This window comes from Diaphorina citri, unplaced genomic scaffold (assembly GCF_000475195.1).
Source record: "Diaphorina citri unplaced genomic scaffold, Diaci psyllid genome assembly version 1.1 scaffold49, whole genome shotgun sequence".
Lineage (NCBI taxonomy): Eukaryota > Metazoa > Arthropoda > Insecta > Hemiptera > Psyllidae > Diaphorina > Diaphorina citri.
The window spans coordinates 338,211-358,245 of NW_007377486.1; the positions used below are offsets into that span (position 1 = coordinate 338,211).

The 20,035-nt window shown below is 37.5% G+C and overlaps 3 protein-coding genes across 3 annotated transcripts; 2 read left to right on the plus strand and 1 right to left on the minus strand.

Moving 5' to 3' along the window:
* Window positions 1-3,344: 3,344 nt before the first annotated feature.
* Window positions 3,345-17,581, plus strand: LOC103515536 (kinesin-like protein KIN-7O). The gene is made up of 2 exons (XM_008480474.2): window positions 3,345-3,412; window positions 16,952-17,581. Exon 2 carries the CDS (start codon window positions 16,952-16,954, stop codon window positions 17,579-17,581), a length of 630 nt encoding a protein of 209 aa, XP_008478696.1. The 5' UTR covers window positions 3,345-3,412.
* LOC103515529 (protein TEX261) lies at window positions 3,394-6,937 on the minus strand. Its single transcript, XM_026827958.1, has 5 exons — window positions 6,671-6,937; window positions 4,992-5,071; window positions 4,298-4,519; window positions 3,813-3,924; window positions 3,394-3,443 (listed from the first exon to the last, which is right to left on the minus strand). Exons 1-5 carry the CDS (start codon window positions 6,738-6,740, stop codon window positions 3,394-3,396), a joined length of 534 nt encoding a protein of 177 aa, XP_026683759.1. The 5' UTR covers window positions 6,741-6,937.
* Window positions 17,582-18,553: 972 nt separating the features above from the next.
* Window positions 18,554-19,723, plus strand: LOC108253205 (kinesin-like protein KIN-7O). The gene has a single exon (XM_017446734.1). It carries the CDS (start codon window positions 18,554-18,556, stop codon window positions 19,721-19,723), a length of 1,170 nt encoding a protein of 389 aa, XP_017302223.1.
* Window positions 19,724-20,035: the final 312 nt, after the last annotated feature.

A 20,035-nucleotide genomic window follows, 5' to 3' on the forward strand; every position in this document is an offset into this window, starting at 1 on the left:
ACATCAACATATCAGTGATTCGTAGGTAACGACTATCTACGATACGAACCTTACAAGGAGTACCTTGTATCATTAACTAAGGTCAGATCGGGCTGAATTATCATGAGATCGGAACTTGTTGATTATAGACATTTACATTTTGTACATAACTAATTAATTTTGTATACAAAGGTAAACTTAACAACTAGGTACCTATTAGAGTTAACATCAACATATCAGTAATTCGTAGGTAACGACTATCTACGATACGAACCTTACAAGGAGTACCTTGTATCATTTACTAAGGTCAGATCGGGCTTTTTGTGGAACCTTTGTGTACCCACCTGTTGATTGATAAATTTGTAGTTGAGTTGTGTAGCTGTTACGTGTGTCCCCTGGATTAAAATAGAATTCACATTAAATTTGTGACATTTCGGACGTAAGGTTTCACAGCCAGGAACTTTCATCAGGTAAGAGCTTTTTTTTTTACTGACACATGAGTAGGTAAGTACTGAAATGACCGTCACTCACGCTCAGACGGTCTGACAGACCTAGTAACGGGTGTGGCAGAAAAAGCTCGAGAATAGTTGTCAGACCTTCTCGCGTAGGTAGTCGCGTCTGAGATACTCTGTAACAGCAGCTACAGCTGGGAACTGAGACAACTCGCTGTAACAGCAGCTACAGCTGGGATTACTAAGGTCAGATCGGGCTGAATTATCATGGGCCTGGATGCCTTGAACTTGTTCCTTAAATTACACGCCAGTGCGCCAGGCCAAGTTCCGGTCTCAGCACGCCAGTGTGTATATTACACGAAACATTTCGAGCCATTTTTACCCCTATCATAACTCCGTTAATTACGCACATATTGCTACGAAATTTGGACCATATGTTAAGCTATACTTGCTTATTATGCCTGCAAAATTCCGAAGGTCTAGCTTTTAAGGAAGGGTAGATCGGGCTGAATTATCATGGGCCTGGATGCCTGGAACTTGTTCCTTAAATTACACGCCAGTGCGCCAGGCCAAGTTCCGGTCTCAGCACGCCAGTGAGTATATTACACGAAACATTTCGAGCCATTTTTACCCCTATCATAACTCCGTTAATTACGCACATATTGTTACGAAATTTGGACCATATGTTAAGCTATACTTGCTTATTATGCCTGCGAAATTCCGTAGTTCTAGCTTTTAAGGAAGGGGTAGAAAAGGGGCCTAGAAAATCGCTTATTTTAAGACTGACTGACTCATCAAAATTATGAAGCACTTCCCGATGTGGTAGGAACTTGAAATTTGGCAGGATGGTAGGTCTTGATGAGTAAGTAAAGGGAAAAATCTGAAATTGGGCAAAAGTTGCTCTGGGCTCCGCCCACAGGCGGATTTAATACGGGGAACACACTTTGAGGTCAACAAAACTTTTCCTGTGTTTATTATTTCAGATTTAATTTCTTCGAAACAAAACTCAGGCACGATATAAGGTCTCAGGGGGTCTAGCTTTTAAGGAAGGGGTAGAAAAAGGGCCTAGAAAATCGCTTATTTTAAGACTCACTGACTCATCAAAATTATGAAACACTTCCCGATGTGGTAGGAACTTGAAATTTGGCAGGATGGTAGGTCTTGATGAGTAAGTAAAGGGAAAAATCTGAAATTGGGCAATAAACTGGTTCTCGCGAGGCTAAGTGGAAGAGCCAGAGAAGCACGTGAAGTTCCAAATGTTTATTATCCAAACACCAACCACGCACAACGTTTTTTAACCTTAGTGATCTATCGGGAACTGGTTCATTCAATATCCTAGACAAGAACGTTTACGATTTTTCTTCGATTCGTCGACCGGAAGGGGTAGAAAAAGGGCCTAGAAAATCGCTTATTTTACGACTGACTTACTGATTCACTCATCAAAATTATGAAGCACTTCCCGATGTCCTAGGAACTTGAAATTTGGCAGGATGGTAGGTCTTGATGAGTAAGTAAAGGGAAAAATCTGAAATTGGGCAAAAGTTGCTTTCATTGGTAAGTTCTCTCTACGTCTATGACTATGCACATTGTCCACCTACTCTCCCTTACGCTAACGTTATTATGTAGATAGGTACAGTTATGTCGCACGTTAGTTACTCGTAAGTCGGGTTGGTAGTAATAATGTTAGTCATAATATTTGGCACTCCAAGTGAAGTGCTAGTATTGTCTGTCAGTCAAGTTGAGATAGGATTTACGTCCTCCAATGTGTATGCGATTCATTGTGCACCTACCTTGTATTGTACATTGTGGGTACCTACCTACCTACGATCATTTCGAAATTAATGGAAACACATGTAGGTATATTAGATAGCTCAACGCAACATCGCGACGTCATAAATCAGCAAAGAAAATCCGTACTACTAAACCGTTTAGGTGATCACGTGCTCACTGTGGGAAAACAGTAGTCTGGTGAAAAGTTTGCAATGGTAACTGCAGGGTTCCCTCTTAGACTTAGGTCACACTGATAGGTTAGCAAGTAAGTCGTTAGGAGTTAAGGCTAGTTGTTCTAGTCAAGTAGTGGGTGTATCGGTATGCAGATGATTCACAAACAGTAGGTTGGTCTGTTGGTAAATTTAAAACTAACCAGTTCTCTCTACACCTTTGACTATTTATGCACATTGTCCACCTACTCTCCCTTACGGTAACTACAGTTATGTCGCACATTAGTTAAGTCGGGTTGGTAGTAATAATGTTAGTCATAATATTTGGCACTCCAAGTGAAGTGCTAGTATTGTCTGTCAGTCAAGTTGAGATAGCTACAGGTATTAGGTATACTTACTTACCTACATGTCTAATTTTACTATGAATTTTCTACTTGGGAACTCATCCTTGATTATTTCATTCATAAAATTAATTTTAGTAGGTACCTTTTATTATGAATTTTCTACTTGGGAACTCATCCTTGATTATTTCATTCATAAAATTAATTTTAGTAGGTACTTACTACAGGTGAAATATTAAGTATTAGGTTTCTTTATTTTTTACTTGTTAATCTTTTTCTACTGATCAAATTCATAACAAAGTGTCAGTCCATTTGTTCACTACCTACACATTCAAGTTGGCTTCAACTAATGTGTCTGTTCCTGTTGTTCTTATGTCCAAGCTTAGGTTTTTAGATGAAATTCCAGCCAATCATTTATCGCTCTCTTATTTTCTGATCCAGTAGGTACTACAGGTGAAATATTAAGTATTAGGTCTCTTTATTTTTTACTTGTTAATCTTTTTCTACCGTTCAAATTCATAACAAAGTGTGTCTGTTCCTGTTGTTCTTATGTCCAAGCTTAGGTTTTTAGATGAAATTCCAGCCAATCATTTATCGCTCTCTTATTTTCTGTAGGTATTGATCTACGTATGTGAGTTTGTCTCATCAAAATCCCTCGTTGCCTTTATTAAATTCTACCAGTTAGAACTCAGCTAGGTACATGGAGCCACAATGGATTGAAAGTCCAGTTGCTGGATGAATAAATAAAGTAATAAGATGAGTGTGCACTTAGTTTGCTTGACTTGTTTCACCATAACTCTCTAACAGTTTGTCTGATTTTAATGATACTTGGCAAACATGTTCAACATCTAATAGCATTTGCCCAATAGATCTTGGGCTTGATTGGGTCTATGGAGGGTCTGAGGTAGCATTTTTTTTTCTTCTTCTACAGTTCATTAAACAAATATAGTTATTTAAAATTTTTAAAAACTTACTTAATAGAGGTCGAGTTTCGGCCACTGTTGGCAAAACCATGTCATTGGCTGATAGTGACACTAGCAAAGAGAATCTTCTACAGTTCATTAAACAAATATAGTTATTTAAATTTTTTAAAAACTTACTTAATAGAGGTCGAGTTTCGGCCACTGTTGGCAAAACCATGTCATTGGCTGATAGTGACACTAGCAAAGAGAATGGTACCAACCATAGACACAGAGTGAAGAATGCCATCACCTGTTGGGAAGGAATTCCATCATTTTATTGGTTGGATTAAAAAAAAAAAAAAGTTACATGATTTGACCCACCCAAATTAAAGTAACAAAACCAAAAGCCATAGTTTTGATTTTCAAAGTTTAGATAGGTATGTAGGTAGTTTGTGTTAATAGCTTGTTAACAAATTAGATAAGTTTTTCCTGTGGTACCAAGGGACTATTGTTTTAGGCAAACTTTGAGAATTATCTATCATCTTACCTCTGCAAAAGAGTGGTAATTGCTTTGGAAGTAACTCATAGCATAGTAGTGATTTACAACAATTAATACAACAGCTGCTATCGGAACCAAGGGACTATCTTTTTAGTTAAACTTTGAGAATTATCTATTATCTTACCTCTGCAAAAGAGTGGTAATTGCTTTGGAAGTAACTCATAGCATAGTAGTGATTTACAACAATTAATACAACAGCTGCTATAAATGCTGGAGATGTTAGAGACACATATGGAAAATTCTGAATGATGATTAAATGAAGTACTTGGGCCAATACACCACAGATCAATAGAATAGTTGGCAAGTCTTCAAAACAAAAGAAGCCTGCATATATCAATAGGGTTATCTGGAATGAGAAATACAACATATTGTTTAAAAATATATTTAAGGAGAGGACCTCATAATTTAATTTTAAATTACCTAGCTGACTGGGTCGAGCAGTAATAAGAAGAAATTCAATGGTGGGTGATTTCCATTAAAGTTTTCTGATTAGCTCACAGGGTAATCCTTATGTTTTAACACATAAGGATTGAATGTTTTACTTAACACATAATCAAGTGGGTACTAGATCATGTAGTAAATTAGCAATTAGCTTTGAGGCTAAGGTTTAGATGGACATGCTTCTACACAGACCTGTAAAGTCCAATGTCACAAAAAAAGGAGGGGGAAAAGTGGCAAAGTAGCCATTATCTCACCATTCACCATGTTACCAATATTCAGCACTTTTATTTTCAGTATTAACAAATGTGTATTTCAACCTGACATTTTAAACCTAGGGGGTCGGTAAATAGCTCATGTAATGATTGTGATATACTTACAATGATTAGCCATTGAATGACTTTCTTTGCTAGTACAGAATATTCCTCAACTAGTTCAGCTAAATAGTACAATCCAGCCGCTGAAATAGAAAGTAAATTAAATAACTGTAATCCTTATGTTTTAAAACAATCAAGTGGGTACTAGATCATGTAGTAAATTAGCAATTAGCTTTGAGGCTAAGGTTTAGATGAACATGCTTCTACACAGACCTGTAAAGTCCAATGTCACAAAAAAGGAGGGGGGAAAAGTGGCAAAGTAGCCATTATCTCACCATGTTACCCTGACTGGGTCAAGCAGTAATAAAAAGAAATTCAATGGTGGTTGATTTCCATTAGTTTTCTGATTAGCTCACAGGGTAATCCTTATGTTTTAACACATAATCAAGTGGGTACTAGATCATGTAGTAAATTAGGAATTAGCTTTGAGGATAAGGTTTAGATGGACATGTTTCTACACAGACCTGTAAAGTCCAATGTCACAAAAAAAGAGGGGGGAAAAGTGGCAAATTAGCCATTATCTCACCATGTTACCAATATTCAGCACTTTTATTTTCAGTAGGTATTAAAAAATGTGTATTTCATATTTCAACCTGACATTGTAAACCCAGGGGATTGGTAAATAGCTCATGTAATGATTGTGATATACTTACAATGATAAGCCATTGAATAACTTTCTTTGCTAGTACAGAATATTCCTCAACTAGTTCAGCTAAATAGTACAATCCAGCCGCTGAAATAGAAAGTAAATTAAATAACTTTTTTTCTATCATTTTTTTTTTTTTAAGATGGATGAGCATTCCAGTGATCTATTGGAAACTGGTGCATTCAATGTGTTTTATTATTATGATTCTTCACTGTTATCACACTCCACTGTTCAAGTAACATTATCGACAACTCCCATCCTATTGCTTGTAAAATATTTTGATCATTTGTTGAATTACTATGACTGGACTATAGGTACCAGATAGTTGTACTTGGTTTAGCTTTTGAATGGTTTGTGCAACTATTCTAATTTGGTAAAAAAAAAACATTGGATTTTATCTCATTAGACCCCTCAGCAGAGGGTCCCCTCTTTTGAGAAGTGAGATCTTGTTTGACGAGTGAATCAGGCAACAGTGACTGAAGTACGATAAAGAGTGAATAGATTCAAGAAATAAAGAATTGGGTGAAGTTATGATGATAATGCATGATTTACTTGTATCATCAATTTTTTTTTAAAGATGGATGAGCATTCCAGTAATCTATTGGAAACTGGTGCATTCAATGTGTTTTATTATTATGATTCTTCACTGTTATCACACTTCACTGTTCAAGTAACATTATTGACAACTCCCATCCTATTGCTTGTAAAATATTTTGATCATTTGTTGAATTACTATGACTGGACTATAGGTACCTTTTACAGATAGTTGTACTTGGTTTAGCTTTTGAATGGTTTGTGCAACTATTCTAATTTGGTAAAAAAAAAAAACATTGGATTTTATCTCATTAGACCCCTCAGCAGAGGGTCCCCTCTTTTGAGAAGTGAGATCTAGTCTGACGAGTGAATCAGGCAGCAGTGACTGAAGTACAATAAAGAGTGAATAGATTCAAGAAATAAAGAATTGGGTGAAGTTATGATGATAATGCATGATTTACTTGTATTCTAGTGTTGTGTGTTAATGTAACATGTAACATACCTGTAGCAAGAACAACAAAACATATTTGCAGAAATATAGCAAACCAAGACAAGATGTAAAAGAACCACATATTTTATGTGACTCTAAACAGTACCCTCAGAGCTGTCAGGAAGTTTATGTTTCTACAAAACAACTTGGAACTTTTGTTCAAGAGACACATCCACAAATAGAAAGTAAAAATAATCTGGGAAACTGTTGAAAATTCACTAGTTGAAACCGTTGTACTACCTACTTCTGCAATCTGCTTCCGATTTCCGATTTTCAACTTTCCGAGTTCCGACAAAAACAACAGCAAGAGTTGTTTTGTTTACATTTCTTCATCATCATCAGCTGATTTTTCTGCCGGGAATTTTTTTCAAAATTTCATTGTCACGCAGTGATTTCATTGGTTGATCTCAAACAGTGATCTGATAAAATCCGATCACCTGAAAAAAAATCGGTTTAAAAATAATATGTATATTAGATAGCTCAACGCAACATCGCGACGTCTTAAATCAGCAAAGAAAATCCCTACTACTAAACCGTTTAGGTGATGATCACGTGCTTACTGTGGGAAAACAGTAGTCTGGTGAAAAGTTTGCAATGGTAACTGCAGGGTTCCCTCTAGTGTAAATCGAATGGTACGGTGATTCCCTTGAGTTTATACAATTCGCAATGACTCACCATACCAGAGTAGGTAACAACTCAACCCATAGTATACACCTACCTCTATCAACACACATGGTACTTGAGATATTGACAGAGTGTGCTATTAATACTAGATATAGAGATAGGTCAATAGATAAGATGTATTAGAATAGATGAGTCAGAATGCATCATACCTGGGCGGAAGTGTTAAATACATAGGAAATACTTGTGGGTACTCCCAAGATGAGGTTCTGTGTTTCTTGGAAACATACATAAGTGATGTCAAAATGCCATGCCTATTGCCTGTAATATTGGTTAGTTTTAAATTTACCAACAGACCAACCTACTGTTTGTGAATCATCTGCATACCGATACACCCACTACTTGACTAGAACAACTAGCCTTAACTCCTAACGACTTACTTGCTAACCTATCAGTGTGACCTAAGTCTAAGAGGGAACCCTGCAGTTACCATTGCAAACTTTTCACCAGACTACTGTTTTCCCACAGTACCTAAGCACCTGATCACCTAAACGGTTTAGTAGTACGGATTTTCTTTGCTGATTTATGACGTCGCGATGTTGCGTTGAGCTATCTAATATACATGTGTTTCCATTAATTTCGAAATGATCGTAGGTAGGTAGGTACCCACAATGTACAATACATGAATACAAGGTAGGTGCACAATGAATCGCATACACATTGGAGGACGTAAATGCCGACGAATCGAAGAAAAATCGTAAACGTTCTTGTCTAGGATATTGAATGAACCAGTTCCCGATAGATCTCACTAAGGTTAAAAAACGTTGTGCGTGGTTGGTGTTTGGATAATAAACATTTGGAACTTCACGTGCTTCTCTGGCTCTTCCACTCAGCCTCGCGAGAACCAGTTTGAGGAGCTAAGAGCTGGTTTGATATTCAAGAAAAGGCAAGCTAGCTACAACGCTGAGCCGATCAGGCTTACTCCTTATGAAACTTAGGTAGCACTAAAATATGCCCACCACTCACCCTCAGACCGTCTGAGTGTGAGTATCTCAGACGCGACTACGCAAGAAGGTCTGACAACTATTCTCGAGCTTTTTCGGCCACACCCCTTAGGTACTAGGTCTGTCAGACCGTCTGAGTGTGAGCGGCGGTCATTTCAGTACTTACCTACTCATGTGTCGGTAAAAAAAAAAGCTCTTACTTACCTGATGAAAGTTCCTGGCTGTGAAACCTTACGTCCGAAATGTCACGAATTTAATGTGAATTCTATTTTAATCCAGGGGACACAAGTAACAGCTACACAACTCAACTACAAATTTATCAATCAACAGGTAGGTACACATTTACACAAAGGTTCCACAAAAACAAGTAGGTATACGTAAACGATAAATATAGGTAGGTACCTTAATAAATGATTAGGTATGTACAAAGATGTATTGGAAATTATCAACACAGCACAACTAAAATAAACCTATTATAATAATCAATTTAACAATAATTGCATGAATTAATTTAAAAGAAACGAAAAAAATTGAGGGTTAAAAAACTTTTTTATTGATTAGATAAAGGATAATTGATTACCGATCAATTTTTTAATTTGGCATTTACGTCCTCCAATGTGTATGCGATTCATTGTGCACCTACCTTAAATTGTACATTGTGGGTACCTACCTACCTACCGATCATTTCGAAATTAATCTAACCACATGTATATTAGATAGCTCAACGCAACATCGCGACGTCATAAATCAGCAAAGAAAATCCCTACTACTAAACCGTTTAGGATTAGGTGATCAGGTGCTTACTGTGGGAAAACAGTAGTCTGGTGAAAAGTTTGCAATGGTAACTGCAGGGTACCATCCTAGACTTGGGTCACACTGATAGGTTAGCTGATTCGTCGGCATTTACGTCCTCCAAAATGTGTATGCGATTCATTGTGCACCTACCTTGTATTGTACATTGTGGGTACCTACACCTACCTAGTCTACCTACCTACGATCATTTCGAAATTAATGTAAACACATGTATATTAAGGTGGATTTCCACCAACGCGACCTCTGTCGTGCGACAAAATCGCGCGACAATGTCATTTACGTCCTCCAATGTGTATGCGATTCATTGTGCACCTACCTTGTATTCATGTATTGTACATTGTGGGTACCTACCTACCTACGATCATTTCGAAATTAATGTAACCACTTGTATATTAGATAGCTCAACGCAACATCGCGACGTCATAAATCAGCAAAGAAAATCCGTACTACTAAACCGTTTAGGTGATCAGGTGCTTAGGTACTGTGGGAAAACAGTAGTCTGGTGAAAAGTTTGCAATGGTAACTGCAGGGTACCATCCTAGACTTGGGTCACACTGATAGGTTAGCAAGTAAGAAGTAAGTCGCTAGGAGTTAACGCTAGTTGTTCTAGTCAAGTAGTGGGTGTATCGGTATGCAGATGATTCACAAACAGTAGGTTGGTCTGTTGGTAAATTTAAAACTAACCAATATTACAGGCAATAGGCATGGCATTTTGACATCACTTATGTATGTTTCCAAGAAACACAGAACCTCATCTTGGGAGTACCCACAAGTATTTCCTATGTATTTAACACTTCCACCCAGGTATGATGCATTCTGACTCATCTATTCTAATGATTCTTATTATTTATTGACCTATCTCTATATCTAGTATTAACAGCACACTCTGTCAATATCTCAAGTACCATGTGTGTTGATAGAGGTAGGTGTATACTATGGGTGCTTAGGTACTGTGGGAAAACAGTAGTCTGGTGAAAAGTTTGCAATGGTAACTGCAGGGTACCATCCTAGACTTGGGTCACACTGATAGGTTAGCAAGTAAGAAGTAAGTCGCTAGGAGTTAACGCTAGTTGTTCTAGTCAAGTAGTGGGTGTATCGGTATGCAGATGATTCACAAACAGTAGGTTGGTCTGTTGGTAAATTTAAAACTAACCAATATTACAGGCAATAGGCATGGCATTTTGACATCACTTATGTATGTTTCCAAGAAACACAGAACCTCATCTTGGGAGTACCCACAAGTATTTCCTATGTATTTAACACTTCCACCCAGGTATGATGCATTCTGACTCATCTATTCTAATGATTCTTATTATTTATTGACCTATCTCTATATCTAGTATTAACAGCACACTCTGTCAATATCTCAAGTACCATGTGTGTTGATAGAGGTAGGTGTATAGGTACTATTGAGTTGTTCTAGTATTAACAGCACACTCTGTCAATATCTCAAGTACCATGTGTGTTGATAGAGGTAGGTGTATAGGTACTATGGGTTGAGTTGTTACCTACTCTGGTATGGTGAGTCATTGCGAATTGTATAAACTCAAGGGAATCACCGTACCATTCGATTTACACTAAGTACCTACGAACCAGTATTGACTACTTACAGGGACTTTAACTAGTAAGTACTTACTTTATAAATATTTATACCAGTAAGTAGGTATCACATGATAATATCTACCTACCTTGTGAATCAGGAATTGAAATCCAAAACCACAGTAGGTAATACTACCTAATACCTCTCTACCTATAGCTATATTCTTATATCTACTTATTGAATTATTGAACCAGCGAAGGGAGTTCCAAGTTTTCACTCGTCGATTTTAGTATTGACTACTTACAGGGACTTTAACTATTACTTACTTTATAAATATACCAGTATCACATGATAATATCTACTTACCTTGTGAATCAGGAATTGAAATCTAAAACCACAGTAGGTAATACAGTCGAACCTGGATATAAGAGAATCCAGGGAACCACCCTTTTCTTCTCTTATATCCAGTTTTCCACTACATCGAGGTTCAGCATGAAGGGCCCAGAAAATTTTCTCTTATATCCAGGTTCGACTGTACTACCTCTCTACCTATAGCTATATTCTTATATCTACTTATTGAATTATTGAACCAGCGAAGGGAGTTCCAAGTTTTCACTCGTCGATTTTTCATTTTGTTTGATTTGTTTGTTTCGTGAATTATCATCTTCATTTCATAAAGATTCTTCTAATACCCTGGTGCCCATACCGAGCGAAACCGAAACATCTCAAATCAGAAACCATTCAAGTTCTCACGTTTTTTACATTATATATACCTACAATATACCTACTTATCCGAAACCTTTTTTGTTCTCTCTCCTCCTTGCTCGTTAAATTAGGAGTTGCCAAGCAACAACAGACTCGTTATTGCCAAATTTCTGTTTGGAAAGGAATGTTATACGCCGAGAGTAAGTACTTTAGTAGTACTTACTAAATAGGTTTACTTCAGTACATTTGTACATAAAACATAAAACCCACGTTACAACCTATACTTAGGCATTAACTTTCACCTAAACTTTGTGTTAAGCCTATGGTCAAGTTCAGCCTGGAGAATGCTGCGATTTCAATAAACATCTTTTTCCAAAATGTATGTAAGTACTTTAGTAGTACTTATTAAATAGGTTTACTTCAGTACATTTGTACATAAAACCCACGTTACAACCTATACTTAGGCATTAACTTTCACCTAAACTTTGTGTTAAGCCTATGGTCAAGTTCAGCCTTTAGAATATGTGAATGTCCTGTCTGGTGCATATTTTTACCTCTTCAGAACCAAGTACAAATACAACAGGTGATCCTCTTCAGGACAGCAAATACAACAGGTGATGCTCTTCAGAACTATCAATACAACATTTTTTGTTCCTCTTCAGGACAGCAAATACATCAGGTGATCCTCTTCAGAACTACAAATACAACAGGTGTACCTCTTCAGAACTATCAATACACCAGGTGTTCCTCTTCAGCGCTACAAATACAACAGGTGTTCCTCTTTAGAACTACAAACACAACAGGTCTTCCTCTTCAGAACTATAAACATAACAGGTGTTCCTACAAATACAACAGGTCATCCTCTTCAGAACTACAAATACAACAGGTGATCCTCTTCAGAACTACAAATACAACAGGTGTTCCTCTTCAGAACCACAAATACATCAGGTGTTCCTCTCCAGAACTACAAATACAACAGGTGTTCCTCTTCAGAACTACAAATACAACAAGTGTTCCTCTTCAAGAACTATCAATACAACATTTGTTCCTCTTCAGGACAGCAAATACAACAGGTGATCCTCTTCAGAACTAAAAATACAACAGGTGTACCTCTTCAGAACTATCAATACACCAGGTGTTCCTCTTCAGCGCTACAAATACAACAGGTGTTCCTCTTCAGAACTACAAACACAACAGGTCTTCCTCTTCAGAACTATAAACATAACAGGTGTTCCTACAAATACAACAGGTGATCCTCTTCAGAACTACAAATACAACAGGTGATCCTCTTCAGAACCACAAATGTTCCTCTTCAGGACAGCAAATACAACAGGTGATCCTCTTCAGAACTACAAATACAACAGGTGTACCTCTTCAGAACTATCAATACACCAGGTGTTCCTCTTCAGAACTATAAACATAACAGGTGTTCCTCTTCAGAACTACAAATACAACAGGTGTTCCTCTTCAGAACTACAAATACAACTGGTGTTCCTCTTCAGGACTACAAATACAACAGGTGTTCCTCTTCAGGACTACAAATACAACAGACGATCCTCTTCAGAACTACAAATACAACAGGTGTTCCTCTTCAGAACTACAAATACAACAAGTGTTCCTCTTCAGAACTACAGTCAGAAAAGAAGTAAACACCGAAGAGGTCATATTATAGACATGAAAGTGAAATGTTCACTTTTACACTGAGCTATGCAGGTACAAGATGGACGTTGCCCCCCGGCAGACAAAGCAAACCTTATCAATACAATATTAGATTAGAGACATTCACTGAACTTACAGTCTCACTAAGTGTTTATAGAGATTTTTTGTTAACTTTGCTTTTTTAGTGGAGTAACCTAAACAAGATTTACTTTTCATTGCCTAATAATACCTTGTGAGTGAGATACCTATTTATACCTTATAGTCTTATACTAAGTAAGTAGAAGTATAGTTAGAAAAGGCAAAGTTCGGTAGGTACCGACAACCATTACGTACTACTTCCCTGGTTATAAGTATTTCGCATTTTAAAATATTTTTACCGTCACGTCACCGCGAATATTAGATCATGCTTTGTTTTTGTAAGGTTTGTTGTCTACAATATGACGTCATAGTTTTGCCGCCTTATTCTGGGCTTTTCTGGAGAACACGATTACCTATACCTACACAAAGGATTGTGTGCTCAGTAGGTATAGAGTTGCTTCAGAAAGACTCGTGCTAATGATATAAGGAGGTAGAGTATCTCGTGTTGGTGGGAGTGTCGATAAACACTTCTACATATTATAATATATCTTAGGTGTGTTTCCCGCACTTTGCAGAACTAATAAGAATAGTGAGAACAGTAACTATGTATATTGTTTTCAAATAGATCCTCGAGGACAAACATGAAAGGTAAATGTTAGATATACCCAATCTAGGTAGGCATAGAGACATAAGGAGGTAGAGTATCTCGTGTTGGTGGGAGTGTCGATAAATACTTCTACATATCTAGAATATATCTTAGGTGTGTTTCCCGCACTTTGCAGAACTAATAAGAATAGTGAGAACACGGCAATAACTATGTATATTGTTTACAAATAGATCCTCGAGGACAAACATGAAAGGTAAATGTTAGATATACCCAATCTAGGTAGGCATAGGCAATCTAAGTAAGTAAAGAAGTACTTCTACATATAATATATCTTAGGTGTGTTTCCCGCACTTTGCAGAACTAATAAGAATAGTGAGAACACGGCAGTAACTATGTATATTGTTTTCAAATAGATCCTCGAGGACAAACATGAAAGGTAAATGTTAGATATACCCAATCTAGGTAGGCATAGATTGTTTTCAAATAGATCCTCGAGGACAAACATGAAAGGTAAATGTTAGATATACCCAATCTAAGTAAGTAAAGAAGGATGTAAATATTCTACCCCAGAATGAGAGCTATTCATTTCCGTGAATAAACTGGTACTTGTCTTGATACTCTCTAGCACTAGCACTGTATCAAGTGCAAGAACATGGTCCAAGCTCCATGATTTATACGGAATCTGGTTAGAAAGTTCTAAAAGCTGCAAGTTCCCCAATGCAATGAACTCAACATGGTCCAAGCTCCATGATTTATACGGAATCTGGTTAGAAAGTTCTAAAAGCTGCAAGTTCCCCAATGCAATGAACTCAAGTTCTTCTATAATGGCAACTCTTACCTTAGGTACCTGGTTCATACTAGAAGGGAAGAGGTATTCAAGTTTTGGAACGAAGTAGGTCTATAGTGTTCAAAGGGGTACCTTGTGAGTGAGATACCTATTTATACTAAGTAAGTAGAAGTATAGTTAGAAAAGGCAAAGTTCGGTAGGTACCGACAACCATTACGTACTACTTCCCTGGTTATAAGTCCTTGTGAGTGAGATACCTATCTATACGTTATACTAAGTAAGTAGAAGTATAGTTAGAAAAGGCAAAGTTCGGTAGGTACCGACAACCATTACGTACTACTTCCCTGGTTATAAGTCCTTTAGGTACACCTATTCACTTCATAGGTATGTGGAATTATACATATTGGCACCATAAGCTTTTGTTTCTCCTGCCTGGAGCAGCGGAATTTATTAAAGGTACTGTTAAGAAGTCTAGAATGTCTATGAGACTCTTCATGTTCCCTTTAAGAATCTTCTTTATTAGCGTGCTTTCACACTAAGCATACCTACTTATGTATTTTGAACTCAGCATGGGTGTTTCAGTAAGTACATAGATTAGTAAAGGTACTGTTAAGAAGTCTAGAATGTCTATGAGACTCTTCATGTTCCCTTCAAGAATCTTCTTTATTAGCGTGCTTTCACACTAAGCATACCTACTTATGTATTTTGAACTCAGCATGGGTGTTTCAGTAAGTACATAGGTACATACTTAGTGGTGTTGCTATGAGATTATTTTCAGGTGTGCCTCGATTAATTACACTGATCAATCAAGTGCTAAAAGTAACCAAAGTAGATACTTTGTCATCACGTGGAATCTCCAGCATTTCTTCCAGTAATAATATACGTAGTACGTACGTATGTAGGGCTCAGGGAGGTATATCAACATATGCTATCAGCTATACCTACTGCATACTAATAGGACTCTGATATTGGTATTGACAATAATCACAATCTCAGTGATGTCAAATCAGCATGGAGTGTTGAATACTAGACGTAAGCAATGTACTTTACAGGAAATAATAGCAGCGAATCATTTAGCAGATAACGGTGAAAACATTTAATCACTTTTATCAGCAATTTCTACGCGTGACTCATCTTGTATTATTGTCATTCTGATTGATTGTACATATCTATGTCTCTTATCTTTTGTCAATGAAATTTCGTTATTATTTTGTGACGTACCTGATGAATGGTCCATCTATTTAGGTATCTGTTATCTCTACATTTTCTTTGATAAAATAGGTACTTTACTTACCCACTTGATTTGTATACGTCATAATCATGAAGTAAGTATTGACTACGTCATATCACATATCAGATTACTTAGTGTGAGGGAATCAAGTGATAAGGATAAATCTTGAAGAGCTACAACTTAGGAATCGTTTCATAATAATGGCAGTATTGTGATCCTACCTATAGAAGCGAGGGAGAACATGAGACATATTCTTCCCGTGTGACTTTTATTATGAGCCTCACCTTATCACAAAACCAAACAGACATAAGACACATGTACAGAAGAAAACTCCAACAGTAACCAATATAATATTAGTCTAGGTGCAATGGTAGGTACATACCTTGGTACTGTTGTAGTAAAGTAAAGGGACTTTTCAGTCCGATCAGTATAAATGAGCACCATTATTGTTGTTTAGAAGATAATTTAGACATAAAATAGCAAGTTCCTAGTCTAGCACCTACACATGAAATACCAAGTAACAATCTAACACCTACCACAAGGCGTAGCAGAGGACACTTGACCCTGTACTTTGATAATTCAATATTCAGGCTACATCAATCACTAGCTACGTCATATTTGACAAACTTCATTTCATTGGTAAGTTCTCTCTACGTCTATGACTATGCACATTGTCCACCTACTCTCCCTTACGCTAACGTTATTATGTAGATAGGTACAGTTATGTCGCACGTTAGTTACTCGTAAGTCGGGTTGGTAGTAATAATGTTAGTCATAATATTTGGCACTCCAAGTGAAGTGCTAGTATTGTCTGTCAGTCAAGTTGAGATAGCTACAGGTATTAGGTATACTTACTTACCTACATGTCTAATTTTACTATGAATTTTCTACTTGGGAACTCATCCTTGATTATTTCATTCATAAAATTAATTTTAGTAGGTACTTACTACAGGTGAAATATTAAGTATTAGGTTTCTTTATTTTTTACTTGTTAATCTTTTTCTACTGATCAAATTCATAACAAAGTGTCAGTCCATTTGTTCACTACCTACACATTCAAGTTGGATTCAACTAATGTGTCTGTTCCTGTTGTTCTTATGTCCAAGCTTAGGTTTTTAGATGAAATTCCAGCCAATCATTTATCGCTCTCTTATTTTCTGTAGGTATTGATCTACGTATGTGAGTTTGTCTCATCAAAATCCCTCGTTGCCTTTATTAAATTCTACCAGTTAGAACTCAGCTAGGTACATGGAGCATCTGAGGGCAGAGATCCGAGATCTTGAAGTAGAACGAAACAATGCTTTGTGTGAGAACAAACGTCTGCAGATGGATCTCTATCAAGCCACACAGGAGGCGCTACATTCCAAACGATTACTCGATGCTACCAACACAGATGTTGAAGAGTTGAAGCGTCAGGTGCAGCAATATTGCTGCGATGTAAAACAAATGGATGATATGCTAAACAGAAAGGAGAAGGAACGAGTAGATCTGCTTAAACATTTGAAATTCATCAGTCAGGAAACTGCTGCTCTCGAGAACAGCAATCAAATCCTGGACACTGATCTGAAGCGTTGCAGACAACAGTTGACTGAAGCGGAGAAGGAAATCATGCGCTTGGAAGCTTGTATTCAAGACAAGGAATGTGTGATCAAATCCTTGGAAGGGAAACTCCAGGAGTTGTCCTGTCTGACGTCACAACTAGAAGGACAACTGCAATGTGCACGGGAGGAGAAGTATCATCAGAGTGAAGAACTTACCCGATGTCAGGAATCTCTACAGCAATTACTTATGCAGAAATGTAGCTACTACTACGAGGCGTATAAAGTAATCCACTCTAACGTAAAGACCCAGGTCCACATTCCCTTTCTCTTGGTCTAGGTACAGTACTCCTTTATTTCTTACTTCATTCACGACCTTTGAACAATTTCTATAACAATTTATTCTAATCTGTAGACACATTTCAAACTCTCACTCTAGTTCATATAAATATGTGAGTTCCTGGGATGACCAAACGCCCAAACGGTTCTAGTCTGAAGCTTATTACAGAAAGCAATCTTGACGTCGAAATAACGTCATTCCGGATGTTATAAGTCATGCAATGTTCCTCAAGGTTTTTTCCTTTGTAGTATTACGTCACAACTTTTGAAAAATGCCAATTTAAACTTGGTTCTCAATATTGTCCTCACGAGACTGAATACTTATCCTACTACTACGAGGCGTATAAAGTAATCCACTCTAACATAAAGACCCAGGTCCACATTCCCTTTCTCTTGGTCTAGGTACAGTACTACTTTATTTCTTACTTCATTCACGACCTTTGAACAATTTCTATAACAATTTATTCCAATCTGTAGACACATTTCAAACTCTCACTCTAGACTCTAACTAAAGTAGATAGTATAGTAGACCAACTCTAATATGAGATAGATAGAATATTCACGACCTTTGAACAATTTCTATAACAATTTATTCTAATCTGTAGACACATTTCAAACTCTCACTCTAGACTCTAACTAAAGTAGATAGTATAGTAGACCAACTCTAATATGAGATAGATAGAAAGTAAAGAAGGATGTAAATATTCTACCCCAGAATGAGAGCTATTCATTTCCGTGAATAAACTGGTACTTGTCTTGATTGCTTTTCTGGAGAACACGATTACCTATACCTACACAAAGGATTATGTGCTCAGTAGGTATAGAGTTGCTTCAGAAAGACTCGTGCTAATGATATAAGGAGGTAGAGTATCTCGTGTTGGTGGGAGTGTCGATATCTACGTATGTGAGTTTGTCTCATCAAAATCCCTCGTTGCCTTTATTAAATTCTACCAGTTAGAACTCAGCTAGGTACATGGAGCATCTGAGGGCAGAGATCCGAGATCTTGAAGTAGAACGAAACAATGCTTTGTGTGAGAACAAACGTCTGCAGATGGATCTCTATCAAGCCACACAGGAGGCGCTACATTCCAAACGATTACTCGATGCTACCAACACAGATGTTGAAGAGTTGAAGCGTCAGGTGCAGCAATATTGCTGCGATGTAAAACAAATGGATGATATGCTAAACAGAAAGGAGAAGGAACGAGTAGATCTGCTTAAACATTTGAAATTCATCAGTCAGGAAACTGCTGCTCTCGAGAACAGCAATCAAATCCTGGACACTGATCTGAAGCGTTGCAGACAACAGTTGACTGAAGCGGAGAAGGAAATCATGCGCTTGGAAGCTTGTATTCAAGACAAGGAATGTGTGATCAAATCCTTGGAAGGGAAACTCCAGGAGTTGTCCTGTCTGACGTCACAACTAGAAGGACAACTGCAATGTGCACGGGAGGAGAAGTATCATCAGAGTGAAGAACTTACCCGATGTCAGGAATCTCTACAGCAATTACTCATGCAGAAAGAAGCTTTACGTCATCAACTGGCAGTGTCTGAGAATTGTAAAACCAAGATAGAAGATGAGCTCCATGATAGAAAAGGAATCATTGCGACTATACAAGATCAACTGAACAAGGAAAGGTGTCATTCCGCCAACCTGGAAGATGTCTTGCGACAAACTAAAACTGAAATGCATGAGGTGTGTCTGAGTAACCAAAGATATCAGGAAGAAATCACCGGGCTGAGTGAAAAGGTAGAATTCCTCATGAGAAAGTTGCATGAGGAGCAGGAGGAGAATGAAGCATTTCATCGGAATATTGAAGACATTAGGAAAGAGATCACTACTGCAAGATACAACAACCATGTATCTAGTGGTGATCAGCGGGATAGATTAGGATCACCCTGTCGGCGGTATCCACTAGACACCACCTGTCCCCCGTCCAGTGTACGTCGGGACTTCCCCAGGTCTCAAGATACCCAGGCCTCCCCAGGGCGTCTCTACCCCAAGCCAGGACCATGTCCTTGTCCTAACCCTACACCACCTATCAACAAACGGAATACTTCCATGCTACATCAACATCAACAGACCGAACTACTGAACTTTTCCAATAGGCTCAATAGTATAAGAAATAAACCCAAATATTAAAAATCTATAAATAATAACCATTTCTTATTTCTATACTATGTATTTGACGCTACATTTCTCATCGAATAGGTTTGGTAGGAAGTGGGGTCTGTCGTCTGAAGAAGACAAGACGTACGGTACAGGGACCATAGGGTATCACTTGCTTCAAATCATCATAATATCATCTGCACAATAACGCAACAGATGATTCAGATCAGATGATGAGCGCTATTAGATTCGTAATACGGGATACTTGAGCAATTCAATCAAACAAACCTAATAATAATCAAGTAGGTAATCATCATCGTGATTCAGTAACAAGGTCGTGATGAA

What these genes read in the sequence shown, in the direction of transcription:
- LOC103515529 (XM_026827958.1), bottom strand. Translation starts at nt 6,740, where the DNA reads ATGTGGTTCTTTTACATCTTGTCTTGGTTTGCTATATTTCTGCAAATA. An exon ending in ATTACCACTCTTTTGCAGAG is followed by an intron (nt 3,925 to 4,297) that starts GTAAGATAATAG and finishes CCTTCCCAACAG; the next exon opens with GTGATGGCATTCTTCACTCT. An exon ending in CGAAACTCGACCTCTATTAA is followed by an intron (nt 3,444 to 3,812) that starts GTAAGTTTTTAA and finishes TTATTCATCCAG; the next exon opens with CAACTGGACTTTCAATCCAT.
- LOC103515536 (XM_008480474.2), top strand. Translation starts at nt 16,952, where the DNA reads ATGGAGCATCTGAGGGCAGAGATCCGAGATCTTGAAGTAGAACGAAAC.
- LOC108253205 (XM_017446734.1), top strand. Translation starts at nt 18,554, where the DNA reads ATGGAGCATCTGAGGGCAGAGATCCGAGATCTTGAAGTAGAACGAAAC.